This window comes from Mesoplodon bidens (assembly GCF_964165515.1).
Source record: "Mesoplodon bidens genome assembly, chromosome: 7".
NCBI classification, from domain to species: Eukaryota; Metazoa; Chordata; class Mammalia; order Artiodactyla; family Ziphiidae; genus Mesoplodon; species Mesoplodon bidens.
In genome coordinates, this window is record NC_138164.1 from 115233503 (window position 1) to 115255194 (window position 21692).

At 64.4% G+C, this 21692-nt stretch overlaps 2 protein-coding genes across 2 annotated transcripts; both read right to left on the bottom strand.

Annotated features, from left to right (window-relative positions):
* Positions 1-4763: 4763 nt before the first annotated feature.
* TNNI2 (troponin I2, fast skeletal type) lies at positions 4764-6141 on the bottom strand. Its single transcript, XM_081240784.1, has 5 exons — positions 5795-6141; positions 5568-5696; positions 5332-5421; positions 5056-5232; positions 4764-4924 (listed from the first exon to the last, which is right to left on the bottom strand). Exons 2-5 carry the CDS (start codon positions 5688-5690, stop codon positions 4829-4831), a joined length of 486 nt encoding a protein of 161 aa, XP_081096910.1. The 5' UTR covers positions 5691-5696; positions 5795-6141; the 3' UTR covers positions 4764-4828.
* Positions 6142-8720: 2579 nt separating this feature from the next.
* Positions 8721-18757, bottom strand: SYT8 (synaptotagmin 8; the record flags this gene model as incomplete). Its single annotated transcript, XM_081240758.1, is given in 16 exon segments — positions 8721-8837; positions 8839-8964; positions 9066-9199; positions 9294-9360; positions 9364-9399; positions 9484-9630; positions 9699-9866; positions 9991-10368; positions 10466-10632; positions 10748-10858; positions 12340-12436; positions 14667-14783; positions 14846-14971; positions 15312-15444; positions 15773-15877; positions 18672-18757. Coding segments are annotated over 16 exon segments (2115 nt in total).
* Positions 18758-21692: the final 2935 nt, after the last annotated feature.

Here is a 21692-nt window from a genome sequence, read left to right on the forward strand (position 1 = left end):
ATGCTGTCCAGCTTTGCCCTGGCGAGGAACTGCAGGGTTTGCTGGTGTTGCTCTCTCCACGCTCCCCATCAGGCAAGCTGGGTCCTGGAGCCCGAGGTGCCTGGGGACAGACAGGGACAGGGCAGGGAGTCTGTGGGGTGGGCATGGGGCAGACAGGTCGGAGGGAGGCCAGGGAGGACAATGACAGGCAGACAGGGAGTGGCCATGCTGAGCAGATTCACTGAGAGACAAGGTAAGGTGAGAGTCTGGGGCAGCAGGTGGGTTACAGGAGCCACCGGGGGACAGGGGACAGCGGAAGAGACAGGGGATCAGATAAGGTTGTCTGTGCACACACGTGTCCCCTGATGGGGTCTGGGGGTCAGGCAGAGGGGCGCGGCTGAGACCCTCCCCACGGGCCAGGTCTCCCTGGAAGGGGGCAGCTGCAGTGAGCCTGGAATTGCCAGAAATTCCCCAGGGAGTCAGGGAGTGGGCTCCGGAAGCAGGAGAAACCATGAGGAGGGGGCCCAGGTGGAGGGTCCATGATGACCTCCGTGGGCACAGCAGGGAGAAGCTGTCCGGAGGGTCTTCTTACGGGCACCCCCCACCAGGGGCGACAGAGGATGAAAGCTGGGAGTCCAGCAAGGACTTTGGTGATGGGGGTGGTCAGTAGGTAGGGCCAGATGTGAGAGGAGCCCTGGGGGCCCAATGTGGACAGTGGGCACGCAAACGCCTGCCCCTCCTGAGGGCTACCTGCCCTCTGCACAGGGTTACCATGTGCCAGGCTCTCGGGGCTGAGGGCTCACAGAAGGCTTCTTTGAGGAGGTGGGGAGGGGGCAGCCAAGGGAGAGCCCAGGAGACGCTTCCAGAACTGGCGCTGGGGCGGGTGTGGCATGGCAGAGAGGTTGGGGGGAGCTGGAGGACTCCCAGAAGGGGCCAGAGCTCCCTCCTCACCTGTCCATCCTGTGAGCCGGGTATACTCACCTGCACACCCATTTTGTTGTCAGGTAAACCGAGGTCCAGCGGCTGTGAGGAGGAGGGTGACAGGGAGGCCCGTGGCTTGTTGGTTAAGGGGCAGGGGGAGCAGGTCTGGGCCTGGATGGAGCTGGTGCTTGGGGACCAAAGGGCACAGGTGTGGACAGGTGGTCACGGGCGAAGCTGGAGAGAGGGTGAGGCATCGTGAAGCCCTGCAGGTGGATGCTCACGGAGAAACTCTGTGTCCGCCAGGCCACGCTGGCCTCGCCCTGGCCAGGTGGGGGTACAGGTGAAGGGGGAGGGGAAGCCTGTCTCACAGGTGCAGGGAACCCGGGGGGACCGCAACCCACACTAGTCCTCACGGCTCCGCCCACTTCCAAGTGGACCCCCGGCTCCGCCCCATCCCCTGAGGCTGGCACCGCCCACCCTGCCCCGTCTCTCTGGCCCACTGCACTCACCCAACCCTCTGAAGAAGGGCGTGTCTGGAGCCCTCCCGAGACCCCTGTCTGGGTCTCCCACCTCCATCAAGCCCGCTGCCCTGTCATCAGCCCACGGGCCCCGCCCTGTCTCCCGAGCTCTCTGGGCTCGCCTGCCCACATCTCCATCTTCAGAAGTCTGGGCGATTCATCTTTGTTGATTTTGCTTCATCTGTTTTGTGGTTGCTTAAGAGTGTTCTCGTTTAGGGGCTTCCCTGGTCGTGCAGTGGTTAAGCGTCCGCCTGCCAATGCAGGGGACACGGGTTCGAACCCTGGTCCGGGAGGATCCCACATGCCGCGAAGCAACTAAGCCCGAGTGCCACAACTACTGAGCCTGCGCTCTAGAGCCCACGAGCCACAACTACTGAGCTCGCGTGCCACAACTACTGAAGCCCGTGCGCCTAGAGCCTGTGCTCCGCAACAAGAGAAGCCACCGCGATGAGAAGCCCGCGCACCGCAACGAAGACCCAACGCAACCAAAAATTAATTAATTAATTAATTTTTAAAAAAAGAAGAGTGTTCTTGTTTTGACATTTAAAGAAAAGTTTAATCGGGGGAAATGATTTCAAACTGACAGAAAAGTTTCAAGGTTAACACAAAGAGCATCTTTAACTCCGCCACCTGCTGTCGCTGCCTCTCTGTCTCTCCCGTCCTCTAGTCCTAAGGCCCTCGTGGCCTGTTTCCTGAAACCGGAGCCGCCCTCTCCTCTGACCACAGTGCAGACACCAACCTCAGTCTAGCGACGTGAAACACCACGGTCTTCTCCCCGGCCAGTCTGTGTCCTTGTGACCGGCTCCCCTCGGTGACTTTGTTTTTTGTTTGTTCTGCCTACTTCCCTTCTGGCTCACCGAGAGGGTCCAGGTTCTCTGTGCACCGGCTGTCCCTGTGGTCAGCCATTCCTCCCGGAGACCTGGTCCCTTCCTAGAGGACAGTGTAGGCACCAAGGCCCGGGGGCCCGGGTGCACTCGCAGGGGCAGGCCGGGGAGAGAGCTGTGGGCACAGTCCCGCGTGTGCCCCGCACCACGCAGGAGCATGCCCGCCAGCCTCGCCTGCCGCCGCAGTCCAGCCGAGCCACGTCCCGCGGGGCTTCCTGTGGCTGCGTTCCCTCCCTGACCTCCAGCATGTCCCCTGCACCTTTGCTGCCCTCCTCCTGCTGCCCTGCGTCCAGCTCGGGCCCTCCAGGGGTTGCTGTCTTGCTCCATCCATTGTCAGGGACATCGCCCAGTACTCACGTCTGCGGACGCCCAGACCCCATCTCCAGCCCGGACCCCTGCACCCAGCTGTCTGTGCCTGGGAACTGCCACGTTCCCCAGCCCCCCAGAATCTCAGCCCAAAGCCAGCCCCTCACCTGCCCCAGGCTCCTGCCCTGGAGAACAGCCCTCAGCCCTCTCCCCTTCAGCACAGGCCTGGGTACCCCTTCTCCCTCGTCCAAGTCCTGGGGGCTCCGCCTCTTGAATCTCTCTCCATCCACCGCCGCCCTCCACCCACCCCAGGAGGTGACAGTGACCCCCCTCCCCTCTCCCCCCTCCCCTCTCCCCCCTCCCCTCTCCCCCCTCCCCCCTCCCCCCTCCCCTCTCCCCTCTCCCCTCTCCCCCCTCCAGCCTCCACCGTTCTCCACCCTGCACCCTAGAAGATGCTGAACTATGCACTTCCCCAGAATTGCCCCATTCAGCCCCACGTCCACATGGCTGCAGGGACACTGAGGTCGCCCAGCAAGGGCAGTGGCAGAGGGTCGCAGGGGGCGTGGAGCCAGGCCGAGTGGCGCTGGCCAGGCGTTTGCTGGCTTGGTTTGGTTTGCAAGGTCCTCTCTCACTTCACTCATTCATTGGAAAATGTAACAAGCACCCAGAAATCCACTGTTCTGCCCAAGAATTACATCATCCCCCAAACCTACTTCTGCTTCCGTGTTTCCACCCGACCTGTCCCCGGCTTGGCCCCCACCCCGGGGAATCACTGGAATTCTGTGTTTGCCATTTCCTTGCCTTTTGAAAAGAAGACCATTTTCCACATCTGACGGAGTTGGGTCCTGCCTATGGGAACCGCATCCCTGGGGTCCCTGCACCCCCCGTGGCCCTGAGCATAGATTCGCACTCCCTTTCCCGGCGGGCATGGCCCCCGTGCAGCTGCCCGGTTCACGTTGCCGGGTCAGAGGCAGGTACCGCCTCTATCGCTGGCAGCTCTCACTGCCCAAACCCACTCACTCCTTGAATTCACTGCCTGCCCTGCCTGCTCTGGACTCCGCGCGGGCTGGGCCTCAGCCAGGAACGTCGAGGGGTCCCCTCTACCCTGCATCCGTGAGCAAGAAAGGCAGCCAAGGCACCAGGCCTGGGCCCGAGGGCCTGATGAGACCAGCCAGGGCCTGTGGGGGAGCTGCTCACAGGATGGAGCTGATCCCTGGGCTGCCGCGGGGGCGGGGAGCAGTACTGGCCGAGGCCGGCAGGGCAGAGGCTGACGTCGGTCCCTTGAGGCTCAAGGCTCCGGCCCCGGCACATCAATCGCTGGGGCCTCCGGAGGGCAAGGGCAGGGTGGACAGCCGCTCCATCAGGGGCGGCAGCCTGGCCTCCCCCGGCTGCCCACCAAAGATCTGAGCGCAGGACCTTGGCGGGCCACGGCATCATCCCTCACACAGGAGGCTGACGGCGACCTTGCTGTGACATTTGTGTCTGGGCCTGTCGGGGACATCGTCCCTTGATGTGTGGCGTGAGCCACGGCCGGGGGCTGTGCAGAAGGGAGAAGCTAGCCCTCTCACTGAGCCCGGGGTCAGGCCAGCTGGGCCTGTCATCAGTCTCCAGGAGGAGCACGGGCCCCAGCCCGGCATGCCCCTGCCCCATGCGCTCAAGACTCCCCGGAGGGCCAGCTGATCCAGGACTGCCCCGTGTGCCCACTGGTGGCGGTGGGTGGGTGGGGGGGTCTGGGGAGGAGCAGCCTGGGAGGAAGGGGCTGCCCACAGGGCATGGGACACAGGCCCACGAGGCCCCTGCCTGGACTTGTGCCACAGGGACAGGGTCTCTGGGCCCTGTGGGGACCTTCATGGTGACAGTGACAATGGACCAGTGGTCATCTAGGGAAGTGGCTCTGACGTGGCCTGGGCACCTGTGTCCAAGCTTACAGGGTCTGACACCAACATCCCCAAGCAGCCCCAGGTGGCAGGCGGGTGAGTGGGGTCCCCGCCCTGGCAGTGGCCCTCCCAGCCGAGCCGAAGTCCCCCGAAGCCCGTGTGTGGCTCCTCCAACCACAGCCCGGGGCCCCCCGGTCTCAGAGGCCTTCGCACGGCGGCCTGTGGGCAGAGAGGCTGGGGCAGGGCCGGACCCGAGCAGAGCAGTTGTGGGGATTGGAATCCTTTATTGACAGGAGCCGAGGCCGACCCGGAGGGCCTCGGGCGGGCGCGGGCGGCGGGCGGCCTAGGACTCGGACTCGAACATCTTCTTGCGGCCCTCCATGCCCGACTTCTCTTCGATGTTCTTCCTCCAGTCTCCCACGTCACGCAGGTCCCGCTCCTGCGGGGGCGCCGGCAGAGGGCTCAGGCCCACCACCTGCAGCCTCGCTGCCCCTCCAAATCCCATCCCGGCAGACCCGTCCGGGGTCTGAGCTGGCCCGGCAGGCGGGGTGCATGAGGTGGGGACCCTACCTTCTCGGTCTCCTCCTTCTTGACCTGCTTGAGGTTGGCCCTCAGGTCCATGCACACCTTGTGCTTGGAGCCCAGCAGCGCCTTGAGCATGGCGTCGGCCGACATGCGCACCCTTTTCAGCGGGGGCCTCTTGAACTTGCCTCTCAGGTCAAACAGCTTCTGGTTCATGTCCTCCAGCTGTGGGGTGGGCAGCAAGGCTGGGCAGGAGGTGGCGGGGGCCAGGACCTCACGGTCGGGGCACCCCCCCCCCACCATGTCCCCTCCCCAACCTCTCACCTCCTTGGTGCTCTTCTGGACCTTCACCTCCATGTCGTACTTCTCCTCCTCGGCCACGTTGATCTTGGCGTGCAGCTGTTGGCAGAGCTCCTGGGGGCGGGGGCCGTGGGTGGGTGGCCATCCCCACACCCGGCCTCCACCCGTCCTGACCACCCTGCTTGCCCTCTGGACCAAGGGGGAGACGGGGCGGTGGGCAGGGGCCGCTGGGCGGGCAGGCGGGGTGGGGACCTGGGTACCTGCACCTCAGCCATGGAGCCAGGAATGTGCAGCGGCGGGCAGTGCTCAGACAGGTAGTTCTCCTTCTCCGTCTCCCGGCGTTTCTCCTCCTTCTCCAGCTCTGTGGCTGCGATCTGGAGCATGACGCTCTGGGAGGGTTTAGGGGGGCGGGGGGTAGGCGGTGGTGAGGGGCTGCAGCACGCCAGCTTGCAGATGCCCAGGCAGCCCTCCCCAGGCCCGCACCTACCTTCAGGTGCTGTCTGCGGGCCGTGACGGCCCTGTGGTGCTTCTGCAGGGCAGGGAGAGGATGCAGGAGGGAGAGTCAGGGTCGGCGGGGCTCGCCTGCCCAGCCAGGGGATCCTGCCCGAGGGGCGGCTGGGCCTGGGCCTGGGCCTGGTGGGGAGGCTGGGCCCAGGACACAGCGCTGCACGGTGACCCTTTGCCCCGGTGGCCCTTCAGGTTGGGAGGACTGGGGTCGGGAGAAGGGGCTGTGCTTCTGAGGCAGGGGGATGCTGGTGGGGCCCAGGAGGTGGGGGAGGGGATGCAGCTATCAGAAAGAAGAAGCGAGTCCCCGGTGAGCAGACCACAGCCGCACTTCCCCTGCTCCGGGAGCACTGGGGCACCAGGCAGCCACTTCCTCTGTTTGTCAGTGTCTCCGTGGGTGGGGGGGTGGGGGAGCGGGTGAAGCACTTTCACAGAAGCGGGAGGGCTGGGCGGCCTCCCTGGGCCTTGGAGCTCCAACCTCTGCCCTCTCCTGAGTTGGGGGGTCCCACCCCTTCTGTGTTTCACCCCCAAGCAGGTACTCACCTCTTCACTGTCCCAGGGTGGCAGGTGGGGGTTGGGGGAGAGAGAAGAGATGTTAGGGCCCTGCCACGGGGCTGTGTGATGGGGCGGGTGGGAGGTGGCCTGGAGGGGTGATGTGGAGACCCTCGCCCAGTGGGGAGTGGAGTGGGCAGCAGGGGCAGCGGGCTTGGGGGGCTACACTTACTCGCCCATCTTGAGGTCCTGGGCTTAGAGCCTGTGGGAGGGAAAGGGGGGGGGTGTTAGGGCCGTGGCCCAGGACCTCAGCTCTGGGGATGCAGGGCCTCACCTCACACACTAACCCCCCGCAGCCCCGCCCAACCCCCACCTCCTTGGGGGACACTTCTTGGAATTCCCCGGGGGAGGGGAGGAGTAGGAGGAAAGTGTTCCCAAAACGTCCCAGGCGGGCCTGGAGCCGCTGCAGCTGTCCCCGAGGGAGGGGCGCTCAGGCCATCACAGGTGCCACCGGAGCGACCAGTTATTTTTAGCTCTGCTGTTTCAGCTTCGGTCCCAAGTGCATAGAAGAAACGACCCGCCAGTTGGGCCTGGGGTCCCTCAATCCGTAAAACCCCCTTCCCGTGACCCAGAGGTGAGGCCTGGCCGTCGGGGTGCTGCCCGGGGCCCCTTCGCCACCCCAGCCTGCCTCCGGATGCATCTCCCTCTCGCCCCCTGCTCCGTGGAAGACCCCCAGAGAGGCTGCTGGCGGTAGCCCTGGCCCCCAGGCCCCCGCCCCGGGAAGTCTTCCTGCAAGCGAGCTCGAGCAGTGCTTGTCCCGGCCTCCAGGCCAGCCTCACCTCGCGTCTGGGCAGCAGCGCTGGGAGCGGGGTCAGGCCGGCAGCGGCGAGTTGGGCTGGTGGGCCCAGGGGGAGGGGTATAAATGGCCTCCCCCAGGCTGGGCCCCTGCTCAGAAAGGGCATGGAGCCCTCCTCAGACCAATGGGGGCACAGGGACCTTCCCACCTGCCCAGGCTGCCTGGCCCGGCCCAGCCTCGTGCTGCCATCCAGGCCAAGAAGTCTTGGTTGTTGGGGGGTGGGGTGGGGGTGCTGAGGTTGGGTTGGTCTATTTAGGGCTCAGTGACGACTTCGAGATGCCTCCCTTGTATCTTACAAGGAGCCTGAGGACAGGACGACGGCCTCGCCAGCCGTGGTGCACAGCTCAGGGGTCAGCCAAGGGGTCACTCCAGCCCGGCCCCACCTGTTCTGAGTCAGGGTCCACACTGCTTTCCTCGGCTTCCCCAGGGCTCCGGGCCCCCCGGGGAACAGCAGCTGCCTCACATTCTGCTTCTTATTGTCCCCTCCAACCCAACAGGCATCTCAGGCATGAGCTGGCCATGTCTTCCCGTCCCCAAGCTGGCCTGGGGCAAGGCCAGACCCCCAAACACGGCCTCTGGGGCCTGTGGCAGTGGCCAGGGTCTCTGGGGCAGAGCTGCCCTACACGGGCGTGATCCCAGCTTCCCACCCTAGAGCAGGATGGGGGTCGCCTGGACGGACGTGCAGCCTTGCTTGGACCGCCCTGCCCGCGGGCCAGCTCCCTGCAGAGCTCGGAACACATCCTTCAAACTCAGGATTTCGGCGCCACCCACCTGGGAACCTCTCCCTGACCCGAGGGGGCCTGGGGCCCGCCTGGCTGCCCCAGGCAGGCCCGGCACTGCCCTTCTCACCCCGGTCCAGGCCTGCGCCCCCCGCCCGGGCCCCCACCCAGCAGAGGCATCCGGATAACCATGACTTGGCACCCTCTGAGCTGGGGGTGCATGGCCCCAGCCCTGCCGGCTTCTTGGGCCATGGGGAGGGTCAGGGAGAGCTAAAGCCGTCCAGATGTGCGGGGATTAGAGCTGCTTTCCGGGCCAGGCTGAGCCCCCAAAGGCCCGGGGAGGCTTCCGAAGGCATCTACTGCCCCCTGCTGCTCGTGAAGGGGACGCCCTGCAGTCACCATCCGGAGGGTTTGGGGGCCCCTCGGGGGCTGGGGCGGTCCCTGGGATTGGGTTCCCCTCTGTCCACTGTCAGCATCCCCCAAATATCTCCCACTTGCCCACTGTGTCCCCAGGGGCTCATCCCTCACTCTTCAGCTGCTACCGACGGGAAGGGCTTCCCATTTCCCAGTATCGTCCCCCTTGGGCCAGGAAGGGCCCCTTCACCCTCACTCAGGGGTCAGGCATGGGTCAGAGCCCTCAGGGCCTGGCTGAGCCTGGAGAGGAGACCTTCTCCTTGTCCTTGGGAGGGGGCCGTGGCGATGTCGGTGGAGCCCCTGGCCTTGCTATGTCCACGGGGCTCAGGAAGGACTCACAGCCATGGGGGAGAAGGCGTTTATTATGGTGGGCAGCCTGCACGGGGCCCGTGGCCCAGCCCAGGGAGACCGAGGGTCCGGGGCTGCTTTCAGGAGCCAGGCAAGGGCAGGCATAGGTGGGGCTGCAAGGCCAGGGCCCAGTCCACCTCCCTGGCCGGCTGCAAGTGGTGCCACTGGGCGATGGGCCGCCGGGCATGGGCCAGCATGGGCCAGCGTGTCTGCCCAGTGCTGTAGGGGTTGACCAGAGGCCCGGGTGCCCAGGAGAAACTTGCTCACGGACTCTGCCCGGAACTGAGGGCTCCGGGCCCAGATAGCCAGCACCAGAACCACACTCTGGGTAGAGGCAGGCAGAGGTGCGGTGGGAGGGGGAGAAAGACAGCCGTCAGTTTGGCCCTGAGCGAGGTTCCACCCGCCCCCTCCTCCAGGCAGCCCACCTGGATCTGGCTGAAAGGCACAAGGAAGGTGAAGGTCTCGTTGAAGTAAGGGGTGGCTGTGCCCTTCCTGGCAGTTGTCTTTCTCTTTTTCCACTTTCTCTGGTGCAGCACAAGCTGGACCTTCACGTAGGGCTCTGGGCAAGGGAAAGGGGTCATAGGGCGTCCCAGGTCTGAGGGCTGAGCACAGGGTTCCCTCCATCCATGTGGAGGGGCAGGACCGGCTCTCACCTGCCAGAACCGGGCTCAGGCCTCGGGCCTCCAGCACGACCTCGGTCAGCCGGCCCGAGCCGGGCACTTACTGGAGCGAGAAGCACACCTCCCCCAACTGCTCTGGCTGCAAGCAGCAAGAAGGGCCTCAGCTTTCCCGCCGGGCACACCGGACAGGGCAGGACTGGAGCCCGGGGGTCAGCAGGCTCACCTCGGCAGCGCTGGGCGGGCCCAGAGGGTGCCAGAGCTCCAGGACGGGCTGCGGATCCACGGTTCCCAGTGGCTCGTGCTGGGAGAAGTGCTTGTAGTCCCGCACCTGCACCCGCAGGGTGGTCCGGGGCAGCTCCACGGGGGGGACCTGCGGGGAGGGGTGTGAGCGGCCCCCGCTGCCCGGCCCAGGCCCCTGGACACCCAGCCCCGACTCACGTGGAAGGAGCAGGTCTCTTTGAACGTGGGGCAGAGGGTACCACGGTGCACCTTCGTCTCGTGCCTGCACCCGGCCTCAGGGGAGAGGCTGACACGGGCGTAGGGGTCCGCCGTACCGCCTGGGCCCCAGGGCCTCAGGTCCACTGCCTGCTTGAGGCCCACCTTGATCTAGGAACCAGGGGGTGTTTCAGCCAAGGCCCCCTTCCTGGTCAGCCCCGCACCACCCAGCACCCAGTGCCCACCCTTCCCCCATCGCCCCTCCAAAATCCCGCACGTCCTCGGGGCCCCTCACCTCTTGGCTTCCAAAGTCGTACTCCACGGACAGCTGCAGGTCCTCCCACTGCTGGGGCCCCCCAGGGCCACGCTCCATGTTATCCACACCTGGCTGCACCTGGGTGGTATCACAGGGGCTGGCGACAGGTGCTGCTGGGACCGTGCCCCCATAAGAGCCCTGGCGTCCCAGGCAGCAGGTCCATGATGGGTCAAACCTCCAGGCCAGGCCACCAGAAGGGCTCACATCCCAGCTCAGCTCCGCAGGACCGGCCGGAACTGCCCCAAGTCCACCTCTCTGCCACTGCCCTCCTCCAGAACTGCTGTGGCTCCTGCAGCCCACGCCCTCCCTCACCTTGTTCATCGCCTCGCCAGCCAGGCGGCCCCCTCTGCCTCTGCTCTGGGCAGACGGGGCCATGCTGGGGGCTGAGCTCGTCCCCGAGCCTGGACCTTGAGCTGCCTCCCGGCGCTGACCCAGCTGGGTGCCCGCTTCTCACCAGGTGGGTGTTGATGGTGCTGCAGGCGCTGCCCAGGCCCACGGCCTCCTTGTCTCTGGGCTCTTTCCTGTGGCGGCCTCGGCAGCAGCAGCAGATGGCACAGAGCAGGCAGGAAACAACGAAGACGCCAGCCACGACCGCAGTGGCTATGAGCGCCCAGCGGAGCCCTGGGGGCGGGGAGGGGGGAGCACAGAGATGGGCCTGAGAGGCATCCATGGACAGTGGCTGCCACCCGCCCAGCCGGGCCATCCCCACTCCCCTTCCAGAGGTCCCGAAACTCACAGGGGATCCGGGCAACCAGGTCCGGAATGAGCCCGGGTACAGCCGTGGAGCCCGCCGGGGCCCGGGCGCTGTGGGGGCCTGGGGGGCAACTCTTCTCCTCACCCTGCTGGCCTGGAGCAAACGGCCGGGGCAGCCAGGTCACTTGTGAGGGTGGCCCCTTGGGCCCCTGCCTACCGCCCCATCTGCCCAGCAGCAGTCAGCTCAGTCTGCCTGGGCAAGGAGGCAGCCCGGGGAGGCCAGGGCGAGGGTTCTGAATGGCACCGACGGTAGGGGGGTGCTGGGCCTTGGCCAAGGTGCGGACTTAGCTGTCGCAGGCCTGGCCTCCTACCACCTCCACTAGCCCCCAGCCCCGCCAAGCGGGCCAGGCCTGGGCAGCCCGGGCCCTGGCCTCACTGGTCCTCGCCGAGGAACCCTCCCTCTCCTCCCCGCAGGGCCTCTCCCTCCAGGAAGCCCCCTCCCACCTGACCTCTCTCCCTGGGCCCCCCACCACCATCACCCTGACCTCGGGCCCACCATGGTTTGCTACTGACATAGGTGGAGAGTGTTTACATGTGGGTCCCCAGCCCTGGAGCAACTGGGAGCCTGGGGACGGAGGCCCTGAAGGGTAGGGACTCTGCTAGGGTCATGGGGGATGGGAGGGGTGAGGAGTGGGGGTCAGCTGCCTGCGGGAGCTCCGTGTGAGCAAGTCTGGGCTGAAGGTGCATTCCTGGAGCCTGGGGAGGAGGGTGAGGTGGGAGCAGGCAGGGGCGGGTGTAGCTGGGAGCAGCCAGAACATTCCTGCCTACTACCTGCCCTGCCGCCCTGCTTACTCGGGGTGGGAAGGAGGGTGGGCCCGGCTCGGCTGTGCGCCCGGGGCCCCAGGAGGAGCGCACCCGGCAAGGGCCCGCTCAGCCCGCACGCTGGGGCCCAGGCCCATGGCTAGTCTCTCTGGCTCAGCCTCCCCCGGGTGCCCTTCCTCCCAGGAGCACTGGCAGCCAAGTCACAAGGACCCAGCCCGGGCCCCACTCCAGGAACAACCAGGCATCGGAGCCGGATCCCTGCCCCTCTGCGCTCCCTGCCCACCCGCATGCCAGCATGGGGAGGGACCGAAGCAGCCCCACTGTGATCTCAGAGACCCCCCCACCCACCCCCCATGCACACGGCATAAATGCCCCACTGCCAGCACCAAGCCAACCTGTTTGCAGGAGGGGCCACAGCTCAAAGCAGGGTGCCCAGGCCACAGCTCGGCCTCCCCTTCCCCTGCAAACACACGTGTCTTGACCCCGTGAGGTCTTTGGAGGTTAAGCCATCTGAGGCTCGCAGCAGGACAGAGGCCAGGCCGGGGGGGGGTCCACACACACAAGGAAGGGACGTCAAGGCGGCCTGTGCACCGGCCCCGGCTCAGAAGGAGGGCCCGGCTTGCTTTACTGCCTGCTGCAGCTCACTTACAGTTCTAACCATTTGGAACTAGAGGCTGTACGTTTCCTGCCTGGGTCCCACAAATTATGGAGCGGGTTCTGGCTGGGGGGCCACCAGGCGAGGCCCCTGTGGTGCAGTGGGGTGCACTCAGGGGACTCACAGGTGTCTCGGCCGCCCCTCTGGCCACTGCCCACCCTCCTCCCAAGGACACTCCCGGGTCAGCTGGTAGAGCGCCCCTGGTGGCGGCTGGTGGCGTGGGCTGGCCTGAGAACCGACGGTCCACAGGGGTCCCTGGAGCAGCCCAGTGGTCAAGGCAGAGAGGCCCGGCTGCCCTTGTGGGATTTAAAGCCCATCTTCATTTGTTGAAATGTCAGAGTCTAGGTGTGCTCTGGAATTAAAATAGCTTCAGTAGAGATTCTTACAGTTGATAATGTGGAGGTCAGTTGTCATTTGTCATCACAGAATTTCCGTCTGTGCATGCATGCACGTGTGCACACCTGTACCTGCGTGTGGCTGTGTGTGCATGCCTCTGCATGTGTGTGTATACATGTGTGGGCATGTGTGTGCCTCTCCCCGCACCCCTGCTTGGTTAGTGTCCTGTTCTTGGCTTAGCTGGGGTGCGGTGGGCATCGAGTAACAGGAATTTGGTGCTACTGGCTTGGTGGGATTCCCAGGCCAGCCTGGTGAAGGTTGAGCCCCAGAAACACAGGGGGTGCCTGGGAGCTGACCCTAGAGGGCCCTGGATCCCTGGGCACACCAGCCACAAGCAATGGGGGCCCCTGAAGCCCGGGGAGGTGAGGAGTCCCTCAGGACTGCCCTGTCCCCGTGGTAGTGAGGGTTCCGGCTGGCACACAGCCACCAGGTGGCGCCATCTGCTCCACTGGCCCCAGTTACGCCGCTGTCCAGCCTCTAGGCCCCGGCTCCTGGGGGAAACTTGCAGGAGCCCCCCAGGCAGGCAGGTGCCCCAGGGGCAGCCCTCCAGGTCCTGTGAGGGCTGCCCGGTTCTCCCTGTCCCCCTGCCATGCCTCTGGAAGCCCTCCTGGCCTGGGCCACCCCTGGGCGGGACCTCCCGTGCCCACCCCTCAGAAGGCAGGAAGTCCCTCCTGGGGTCTACTTTCTGTGGGCTGGCTGGGGAAAAACCTCCAGGTGCTAAGGCTGTTTTTCTCAGGAAAGGGGGACAGGCATCCTTCCTAAATGGAGCCCCAGTCCCCAGCCACCTCCTCCGGGGCTCCCTCCCAGCGGCTCCGCTCTCTGCTTTGGGCAGGACGGCCTCCTTCTCACCCCCTCCCACCCCCTGCCCATCCTACTTGGCCTTGGAGACCTGAGTGAGCTCCACCTCTCCAGGAAGCCCTCCCTGCTCACTCCTGGCCCTGGCCCTCCAACCTGCCGGAGTTATGCTGGATTCCACCCTGCACCCTCCCCGAGTCAGGGATGCCAGCTCTCCCAGGGGGAGGGCCTTCCCTGTCAGATGGGCACCTATCATAGCTGTGCTGACTGACCCCTTCCCCCTTTGGTCTAACTGGAATTTTTTATGCTTTGATGGGACCGAGTTTCTTCGGGCCTCCCTCTGAAAGAGCAAGATTCCCCCAAGTGTTGGGGGTGGCAGCCCCCCCGCAGGTGTCACACTCTCTCACCTGATGCCTGAACTTCCTGTGCCCCCGCCCCGGCCTCCAGGCCTTCCTCTCGGACCCTGGGCACTGGATCCCGTGCTCGGAGCCTGTGGCTTTGCTTGGCCTCTAGTGACCAGGGAAACTCTCCTTGGTGGGGGGGTGGACAGGGCTTCGGGGACCCCCACCCCAGGGCCGGAACTGCTGGCCCTCAGGAGTCGGGGAACTCCCTTGGGAGGAGGGCCCCTCCCGAGACTGAAGCACCCGGCGTCTCAGCCCGGGGACCCCCTGCAGGGGTCCCCTGGGACTGGGGCATCTCGAGCTCTGCTAGAGGCCTTAGCAGAGGAGGTGCTGGCCCATCTGAGCTGACCTTTGGGTGAAACAGCGGGAGGGAGGTTGGGCTGGACTTGGTTCGTGAAGGTTCTACACCCCAAGGGGGGTGTTCCGAGTCACAGGGACATCTGGGTTTGGAGGGGCCCAGCTCTGAGTGGCCCACCCAGGTCAGGGTGTCTCTCCAAACCCATTATCAACGGACGGCCAGACGTGGAGAGGGTTAATGCTTAGCCAGCCCGCAGGACTCTTGGGGCAGGACTTCCGGGAGACTCAGCCCAGGTTGAGGCTGCTTTGGGGACATGACAGGTGGGACGTGTGCGCATGCATGCACACATGGGTGCCCCTGCTGGTCACGCGTGGCTCTAGGGACACGTGGCATGTGGCGGCTTGCATGTCTCTTTGGGCACGTGTTCCCCTAAAAAAAGGCCTGGGTCCCTCTGCTCATCCCACCCAGAGATGGGGGTTTAGAAGAGGCAGCTAAGCAGTTCTGGGGCACAGAGGAGGCCTGTTGCAGGGCAGCGGGCATGCAGGCTCCCGTGCTGTGGGAGCGAGGTGCGTGGGTGGGCGTGATGGGGGCGCACGGGCGGCGGGATCCAGCCCGCAGCGGCTTTGCCCTGCATGCGACTCTCCCCGGCCTGACTGTGTAGGGCCTTTGTGCCTTTCCCCGGATCTGGGCGCCTCCGTGGCGAGACGGGCGTCTGAGGTTCCAGGGCAGGAAGGGGAAAACCAAACAGAGCTGGCAGCCCCAGGCCAGCCCTACGGCCCCCGAGACGGCGGCTTGGCAGCCAAGAGCCACATGGAGACCCTGGCGGGGCTCCTGGACGGGGATGCTTCCTTTGAGGTTGCTTGGGGAATGTTTGAGGTTGGAACTCATGGCAGTCGCCGGCTTGGGGGAGCCGGGAGCTGCTGGCAAGGAACCGTGAGACGTGCTGGGACGGCACGCGTGCACCCTGCCCGCGCTGACCCGGCTGCCACATCCCGCTCAGCTGGGGCGCCCTGTGTAGCGGGGCCCGGGCTGAGGATGGGAGCGGGAGCTCAGCTCGCCACAGTCTCCAAGGACTGGGGTACCCCATGCCCATCCACGGGGTCCCAGCCTGTGTGTGCCCCCGTCATCCTTGATTCAGGCTAACCGTGCCCTCTTCATCCCAGTGCCTGTGCCCCATCATTGGAGTGTTAGGGGACCTGTACACATCATGTGAACTTCTGAGGCGCCTGCGCCCTGTCACCTGAGTGAGCACCCTCCTCTGAGTGTCGGCATCGTGGTGCTGGTTCCTTGAGCTTCTCTCCGTCTTCCGAAGGTCTGCCTGGTGGCTGTGAGTCTGGATCTCCACGGGATGCAAACGCCGCTTCTTGGAGTATCTGCGTGAATTATGCCCCATTCACCTGGAGACTGAGGGAACATATACCCCATCGTCTGACTGCACGTGTAGTGTGTAATCCATTCACCAGCACTCACGTCAGAGACCTGGGGTTCTCCGTGACCCAGGCATCAGGGTCCCTCCTGGGGCCGCTTGCACCCCCCCCGCATTGACTGCATCTCCCAAGGGCCTCTGGGACCCCACTGGCCGGGACCTGGTTCCTCTGCATCTTTGGGCCCCACCCACCTTCTCTTGGGGCATCTCTTCATTGGGGCACCCCTGTTGTCAGAGCATCTTTTCCCCACCCCTGCAGATACCTGGAGACACACCTGACCATCTGAACGTCCAGCAGCCTCTCGCCTCGTACCCAAGGCGCCGGGGGCACGCTCCCGCTAGCCTGGACGCCAGCACTCTGTTCTGTGGGCACCTGGTTCCTGGAAAGTCTGTACCCACTTGTGGGGCCCCTGGGTGCTGAACGCCCCCTGACACGCCTCACATAGGCCTGAGTGCCATGTCAGGGCCGGCGGCCTCGCTCCTGTGGTTTTGGATGTCTTGTGCCCCATCCACCCCTCCCTGCCCCACCACCCCCTGGTTGTGCGTCCCATTCATCCTTGTCTCTGGCTCGATGTGCTATTCATTCCCAAGCTGGGTGCCTGCCTGCCCTATAGCCAGGTGCCCTATGGCCATGGGGCTGTACCTATGCTTCCCAAGAGCTGGACCCCCACCCAAGACATGTCTGGGTCCTACCCCATGAGTCTGGATGTCTGGGTCCTGTACCCCACTAGTGGAGTATCTGGGTCCTATACCCCAATAGTTGGAGTGTCTGGGTCCAGTACCCCAATTGTTGGAGTATCCGGGTCCTGTACCTGTTAGTGTGAGTGTCTGGGTCCAGTACTCCAGTAGTTTGAGTGTCTGGGTCCTGTGCCCCAATAGTTGGAGTGTCTGGGTCCTGTACCCCAGTAGTTGGAGTGTCTGGGTCCTGTGCCCCAATAGTTGGAGTGTCTGGGTCCTGTACCCCAATAGTTGGAGTGTCGAGTCCTATACCCCATTAATTGGAGTGTCTGGGTCCTGTGCCCATTAGTGTGTCTAGGTCCTATACCCCCCATTAGTCTAAGTGTCTGGATCCTATACCTCAATAATTGGACTGTCTGTGTCCTGTACCCCCATTAGTCTAAGTGCCTGGGTCCAGTACCCCAATAGTTGGATCCTGTACCCCAATAATTGGATTGTCTGGTTTCTGTACCCATTAGTGTGAATGTCTGGATCCTGGATCCCAATAGTTGGAGTGTCTGGGTCCAGTACCCCAATTGTTGGAGTATCTGGGTTCTGTACCTGTTAGTGTGAGTGTCTGGGTCCAGTACCCCAATAGTTGGAGTGTCTGGGTCCCATACCCCAATAGTCGGAGTGTCTGGACCCTGTATCCCAGTAGTTTGAGTGTCTGGGTCCTGTACCCCGATAGTTGGAGTGTCTGAGTCCTGTACCCCATTAATTGGAGTGTCTGGGTCCTGTACCCATTAGTGTGTCTAGGTTCTATACCCCCCATTAGTCTAAGTGTCTGGGTCCTATACCCCAATAATTGGACTGTCTGTGTCCTGGACCCCCATTAGTCTAAGTGCCTGGGTCCAGTACCCCAATAGTTGGAGTGTCTGGATCCTGTACCCCAATAATTGGATTGTCTGGGTTCTGTACCCATTAGTGTGAATGTCTGGATCCTGGACCCCAATACTTGGAGTGTCGGGGTCCTCTAACCCACTAGTGGAGTGTCTGAGGCCCCGTACCCCACTCTGCTCGGGAGTTGAGTTGCCCAGTCCACATCCCCTTAAGATGCCTAGGGGCACCTCAGTGACTGAGTCCTTGCAGGCTCTGTTCGTGGGGCCCTGGGGCGTGTACCCCATTCCCTGGAGAATGAGGGTGGCTTCCTCGTCATCCAGTCTTCTCTGCCTTCTGTCACCCTGATGATCTATGCCCATATGACTGAGAAACTGGGGACCTGGCCCCCCACTTGTCTGGGCATCAGGGCAACGTGGACACAGCATCTGAGTTTCTGGGTGCCAGGGGTCCCAGGCACTGGAACTCTGGCCGAGACAGCCCAGCCCCGTGAGACGAGCTGAGTCCCACTCCTCTATGTGAGGGTCTGGGTGTCCAGTCTCAGAATCTCAGCTGGTGCCGCTGGCACCCCACCCCCCGAATTCTGTGTATGCAGATCCTCAGGGAGTCTCGTAACTCCCTGTCTCTCCACCCAACTCACCTGAGGCCGAGGAATCTAACCTCATTCATGTGAATAGATGGGGCCAGGCACCCATCACCCTCAGTTCTGGATTCCCCGCTTTCCTCTGTTTTGAGTCCAGACTGCTCGCCCCTCACCCTCTGGGTCTAGCTGCAGTCTGTACCCTTTTCCCGTAAAGCCTCAGGCCCCAGGAACCCGTGGCTCCATTGTAAGGTCCTGGTCCACGGTTTTCTGAGTATCTGGGCAGCCTGTACCCCACTCCTCTGATCACCACAGTAACAAGGACCCCAACTGTCAACCTGATGGGTACCCTGCCCCCCAGTTTCCAGGGCCTCTGTGCAGTCCACCCCCATCCTCCAGGCATCGGCGTACCCCACCCTTCAGAGTGTTGGGCTATGGGCACCGTCCAGTTCCCACGTTCTCTTCTCTAGTTGCCTGAATCCCATTCATCACGGTCTTGAGCAGCCTAAACCCCACCGCCTGCCTCTCACGTCGGCCCACTTCCCGGGTCTCGGGCCCCTGGTGGCTGGTTCCAAGTTCCACTGCATCTTTGGATGCCCGATGCTCATTCATGGGTGTCTGGGCCTCTGTGAGTCTATTCGTCCTCGCCCTGGCATCTCCACTGGGCTCACGTGTGACTCCAGGCAGGCTGCTCCTTGTCATGCAAGCGTCCAGGGGTCCTAGACCCCTTCCTTGGGTGTCTGAAGTCTCCATGATCCGTGGAGCATCTGAAGGATGTGAACCTCGTTCACGGGCTCTGGGTCCTTGCACACCCTGTGACGATGAATAGCCGATGCCTCGTACCCCCCGCTTCCAAGTCCCCAGGATGCCCTTTGACTGTGAATGTCCAGTGCTCACCTGGTTTTCTGGGCCCTGCAGCCTGCACCCCACTCCTGAGTGCCTGAGTCATGTGTGCCCTTGAGTCTGAGTTTTGGGGTGCTCTGTTCTCCAGTCATTAGGGATTTTAGCGGTAGGGTCCCTTGGTGGTTTACACCCCACACCTCATGTCGGCCCACGTCCCAGGTCTCGGGCCCCCGTGGCCAGTTCCAAGTTCCACTGCGTCTTTGGACGCCTGGTGCCCATTCATCCTCGCGCCGGCGTCTCTGTGCCCTATTCATGCGTGGCTCTGGGCAGGCTGAGCCCTGTCCGCCCACGTCTCCAAGACAGTCTGTGCTTTGTCACCCCAGTTCCAGGAACAGCTGCCGTGCAGCCAGCAGGCACATTCCGGGGTTTGGCTGAAAGCCAACGCAAACCCCGGCATTGCTGGCACTAGCGGCAAGTGGGGGCAGGGCCGGGGAATGACCCGGGGCGGGGTCGCAGATGTAGAGGGGAGACTGGGGACCCTTGGTTTGGGAGCAGGCGATCAAAGTCTTCCCTACGCGGTGCGTGTCCTGGACAGGCTGCCAACGGCTGAGTGCACATTCCAGACCCCTCCACTGTGCCTGGCAGTTCCTGCCCAGGCCGCCCTGCAGCCCACCCGCTGGCTGCCTGGCCAGGAAGGGTGGGGGCATCCTGGCTGCGAGACAGTCCACATCGGCTCAGGGCAGGGTCCCAGGGTCCCAGGCCAGAGTGGGGAGCACAGGCGGGTGGAGGGGAATGCCACCTCTGGTGGCTGCAGACCCCTGTCCCCCTGCCATGACCGCGGCCAGGGGCTGGCTGGCTACCTCCCCACCTCGGTTCTATGAAAGCCCCCGGGGGAAGGGCCCCTGGCTCCAGCGCCCCTTCCGCATCAGACTCTGGTTGGGGCTGGCTCCATTGTCCCCCACCTCGTATCAGGATGTGAGGGTGTGCGAATGTGACCGCTTCCTGCCCAGGGGGTTCCTGGGGGTCAGGGAGCATCCCAGCTTCCCAGAAGTCCCTGTGGGGGCCAGGACCTGAGCCCCACCCTCTAGGGCCCCGTGCGAGGGGCCCAGTCCAGGCTCTCGAGGGTGGGATGGAGGGCTATGCAGGCTCTCTGCCTGTGAGGGGGGCTGTCCAGGCCCTCCAGGTGGGGGGCTGGTGTATTCTCTGGGCGGGCCTGCCGGGCAGGGTCCCCTCTCTCAGGATCCAGCGGTCCGGGTGTCCCCCTGGGTTGAAGGGCCCCTGGCTCCCCTGACCACTGCTGTCCAGGCCAGTCCTGCTCTCCTTGGGGCTGCGCACTTGGAGCTCAGGGACTGGCTGCCAGCCCTCCCACCCTGCCCCTCCCCAGGGTCCCCAGGGCTGCTGTGCGCCCACTGGGCTTTCTGGCATGATGCACGGGAGCCCCTATCAAGCGGGCCTGGGGGGCATCCGAGGCTTTCCTGCATGTTGGCTGGCAGGTGGACCACACTGAACCCGGCCTGGTGGGCACCACAGGCCCGGACACCAGGGCCTGGGCCGGGTCTGTGAGTGAAGATGGGGCCCAGGAGGGTGTGTGGATGCGTCATTTCCAGGGACAGCTCTGTAGCCAGTGGCCCTCTTCTTGGTCACCTCTCGGGTCCCTGGGCTGCTAGGAGTCACCTGCCACATGGGCACAGCGGCTAGGGGATCCCGAGCCTGCGGTGACTGGACATCTCTCTGTTTGTGGGGACCCCACTATGTCATGATGACTCACAACAGAGAATTAGGGCACAGCTGGGCCGCCCACCGGTCCCCTGCTCCCATCCCAGTCCCCCCGCAACTCCAGAGAGGCCAGGTCTGGGGGCTCGCAGTCACGCGGAAGCCTGCTGCATGCCCCTCCCGTCCCCACTTGGGCTTGAGGGGCCCGTGAAGCTGCTGTGAGGTCCCTGGCCTCTCTTCCCGAGTGCAGCTGGTCTCTGCAGGGCCCTGACCAGGCCCCCTGCTCCGTCTACAGGTGACTGAGTTAAGCCCTGGACGGCCTAGGATCTGTCCCTGCAGGTGCCCTCTCGTGGGCCTTTCTTGGCCTTCTAGGCGGTCACCCCCAGGGCCACAAGTGGCCTGAGAGGACTGAACGGCCCATGAGCGACTTCGCCTGGGAGGCCAGAGTGGCAGGCCCGGGCCGAGGTGGCCGGGTGGTCCGGGCAGAGCCAAGATCAGCCGGGTTCCAAGCTCCCCCTGCTGTCCGCTGGCCGCTCCTGGAGGAGGCCTGACCTCCTGCTCCCAGGGACCCTGGGCTCCCTCCCGCTGCCTGGCTCCACCCGCCTCCCTCCTGCCCAGCCCCTTGCCAGCCGCCCTGACAGGCATTTGGGCGCCCCCTTCCGTACACAGGCCTCGTGTTGGGCCCCCTCCACGCGCGGTCCAAGGTCTGACCCCCCTTCTCCCAGAGGCCAGTCCTGGAACCCCAGCTGCTCAAGACTCTCCATCCTGGGCCCCTCCCCACAGGATCACCGGGATGCGACCCTCTTCCTGGATGAAAGGCCCCCCCACCCTGAGGGTCTGGTCTGCACAGAAGCCCCCGAACTGAGGCCCATTGTGAGCAGCTCTCCACCCTGGGACACCCGCCTCCCCAGACAAGCTCTGGCCAGGGCTTGCTGGGACCCTAGGAGGCCCACAATCACCTGGGAAAGAGCTTTAGCTCCCTGATCTCAGATCGTCCCCCAGATGCTCACTCAGAGGGTCACATCAAGGCTTCAAAGGCCACCAATGGAGTCACTGTGTGGCTGGGACAGAGGAGAAGGGAACCGGGGATGCACAAGGACATCACCCGGCACCTGGACCCCAGGACAGGCTGGGGACCAGCCAGGACCATCCAACGGGGTACAAAGGCCATCAGCCCACAGCCCTGGGGACGCGGGGTCGGGGCTGAGGTGGAGCAATGGGTGGGGCTGGAGGAGCTGTGAGGACAAAGGTGCAGGGTCGGGGCGAAGGCAGAGAGGTGGGCGCATGGGCAACTGGGGGGCCGGGTGGGAGGGGATCGTGGGCCTTGGGCTGCCTGTGGACCAGGACTGGAGGGGGCGGAACGGTCCCCCTTCCCCCAGTTATGCAGCTGCTGCCACGCACCCAACTGGGGCCCTCGGAGCCTGCAGGTTCCTGCCAGGCTGTGCGGGTGACTCCCTGCACCTGTGGGCGTGGGCGAGTGCACACGCCGGCACACATACACATGC

What these genes read in the sequence shown, in the direction of transcription:
- TNNI2 (XM_081240784.1), bottom strand. Translation starts at nt 5,690, where the DNA reads ATGCTCCAGATCGCAGCCACAGAGCTGGAGAAGGAGGAGAAACGCCGG. An exon ending in GCTCCATGGCTGAGGTGCAG is followed by an intron (nt 5,422 to 5,567) that starts GTACCCAGGTCC and finishes CCCCGCCCCCAG; the next exon opens with GAGCTCTGCCAACAGCTGCA. An exon ending in AGAAGGAGGAGACCGAGAAG is followed by an intron (nt 4,925 to 5,055) that starts GTAGGGTCCCCA and finishes GCGCCCCCGCAG; the next exon opens with GAGCGGGACCTGCGTGACGT.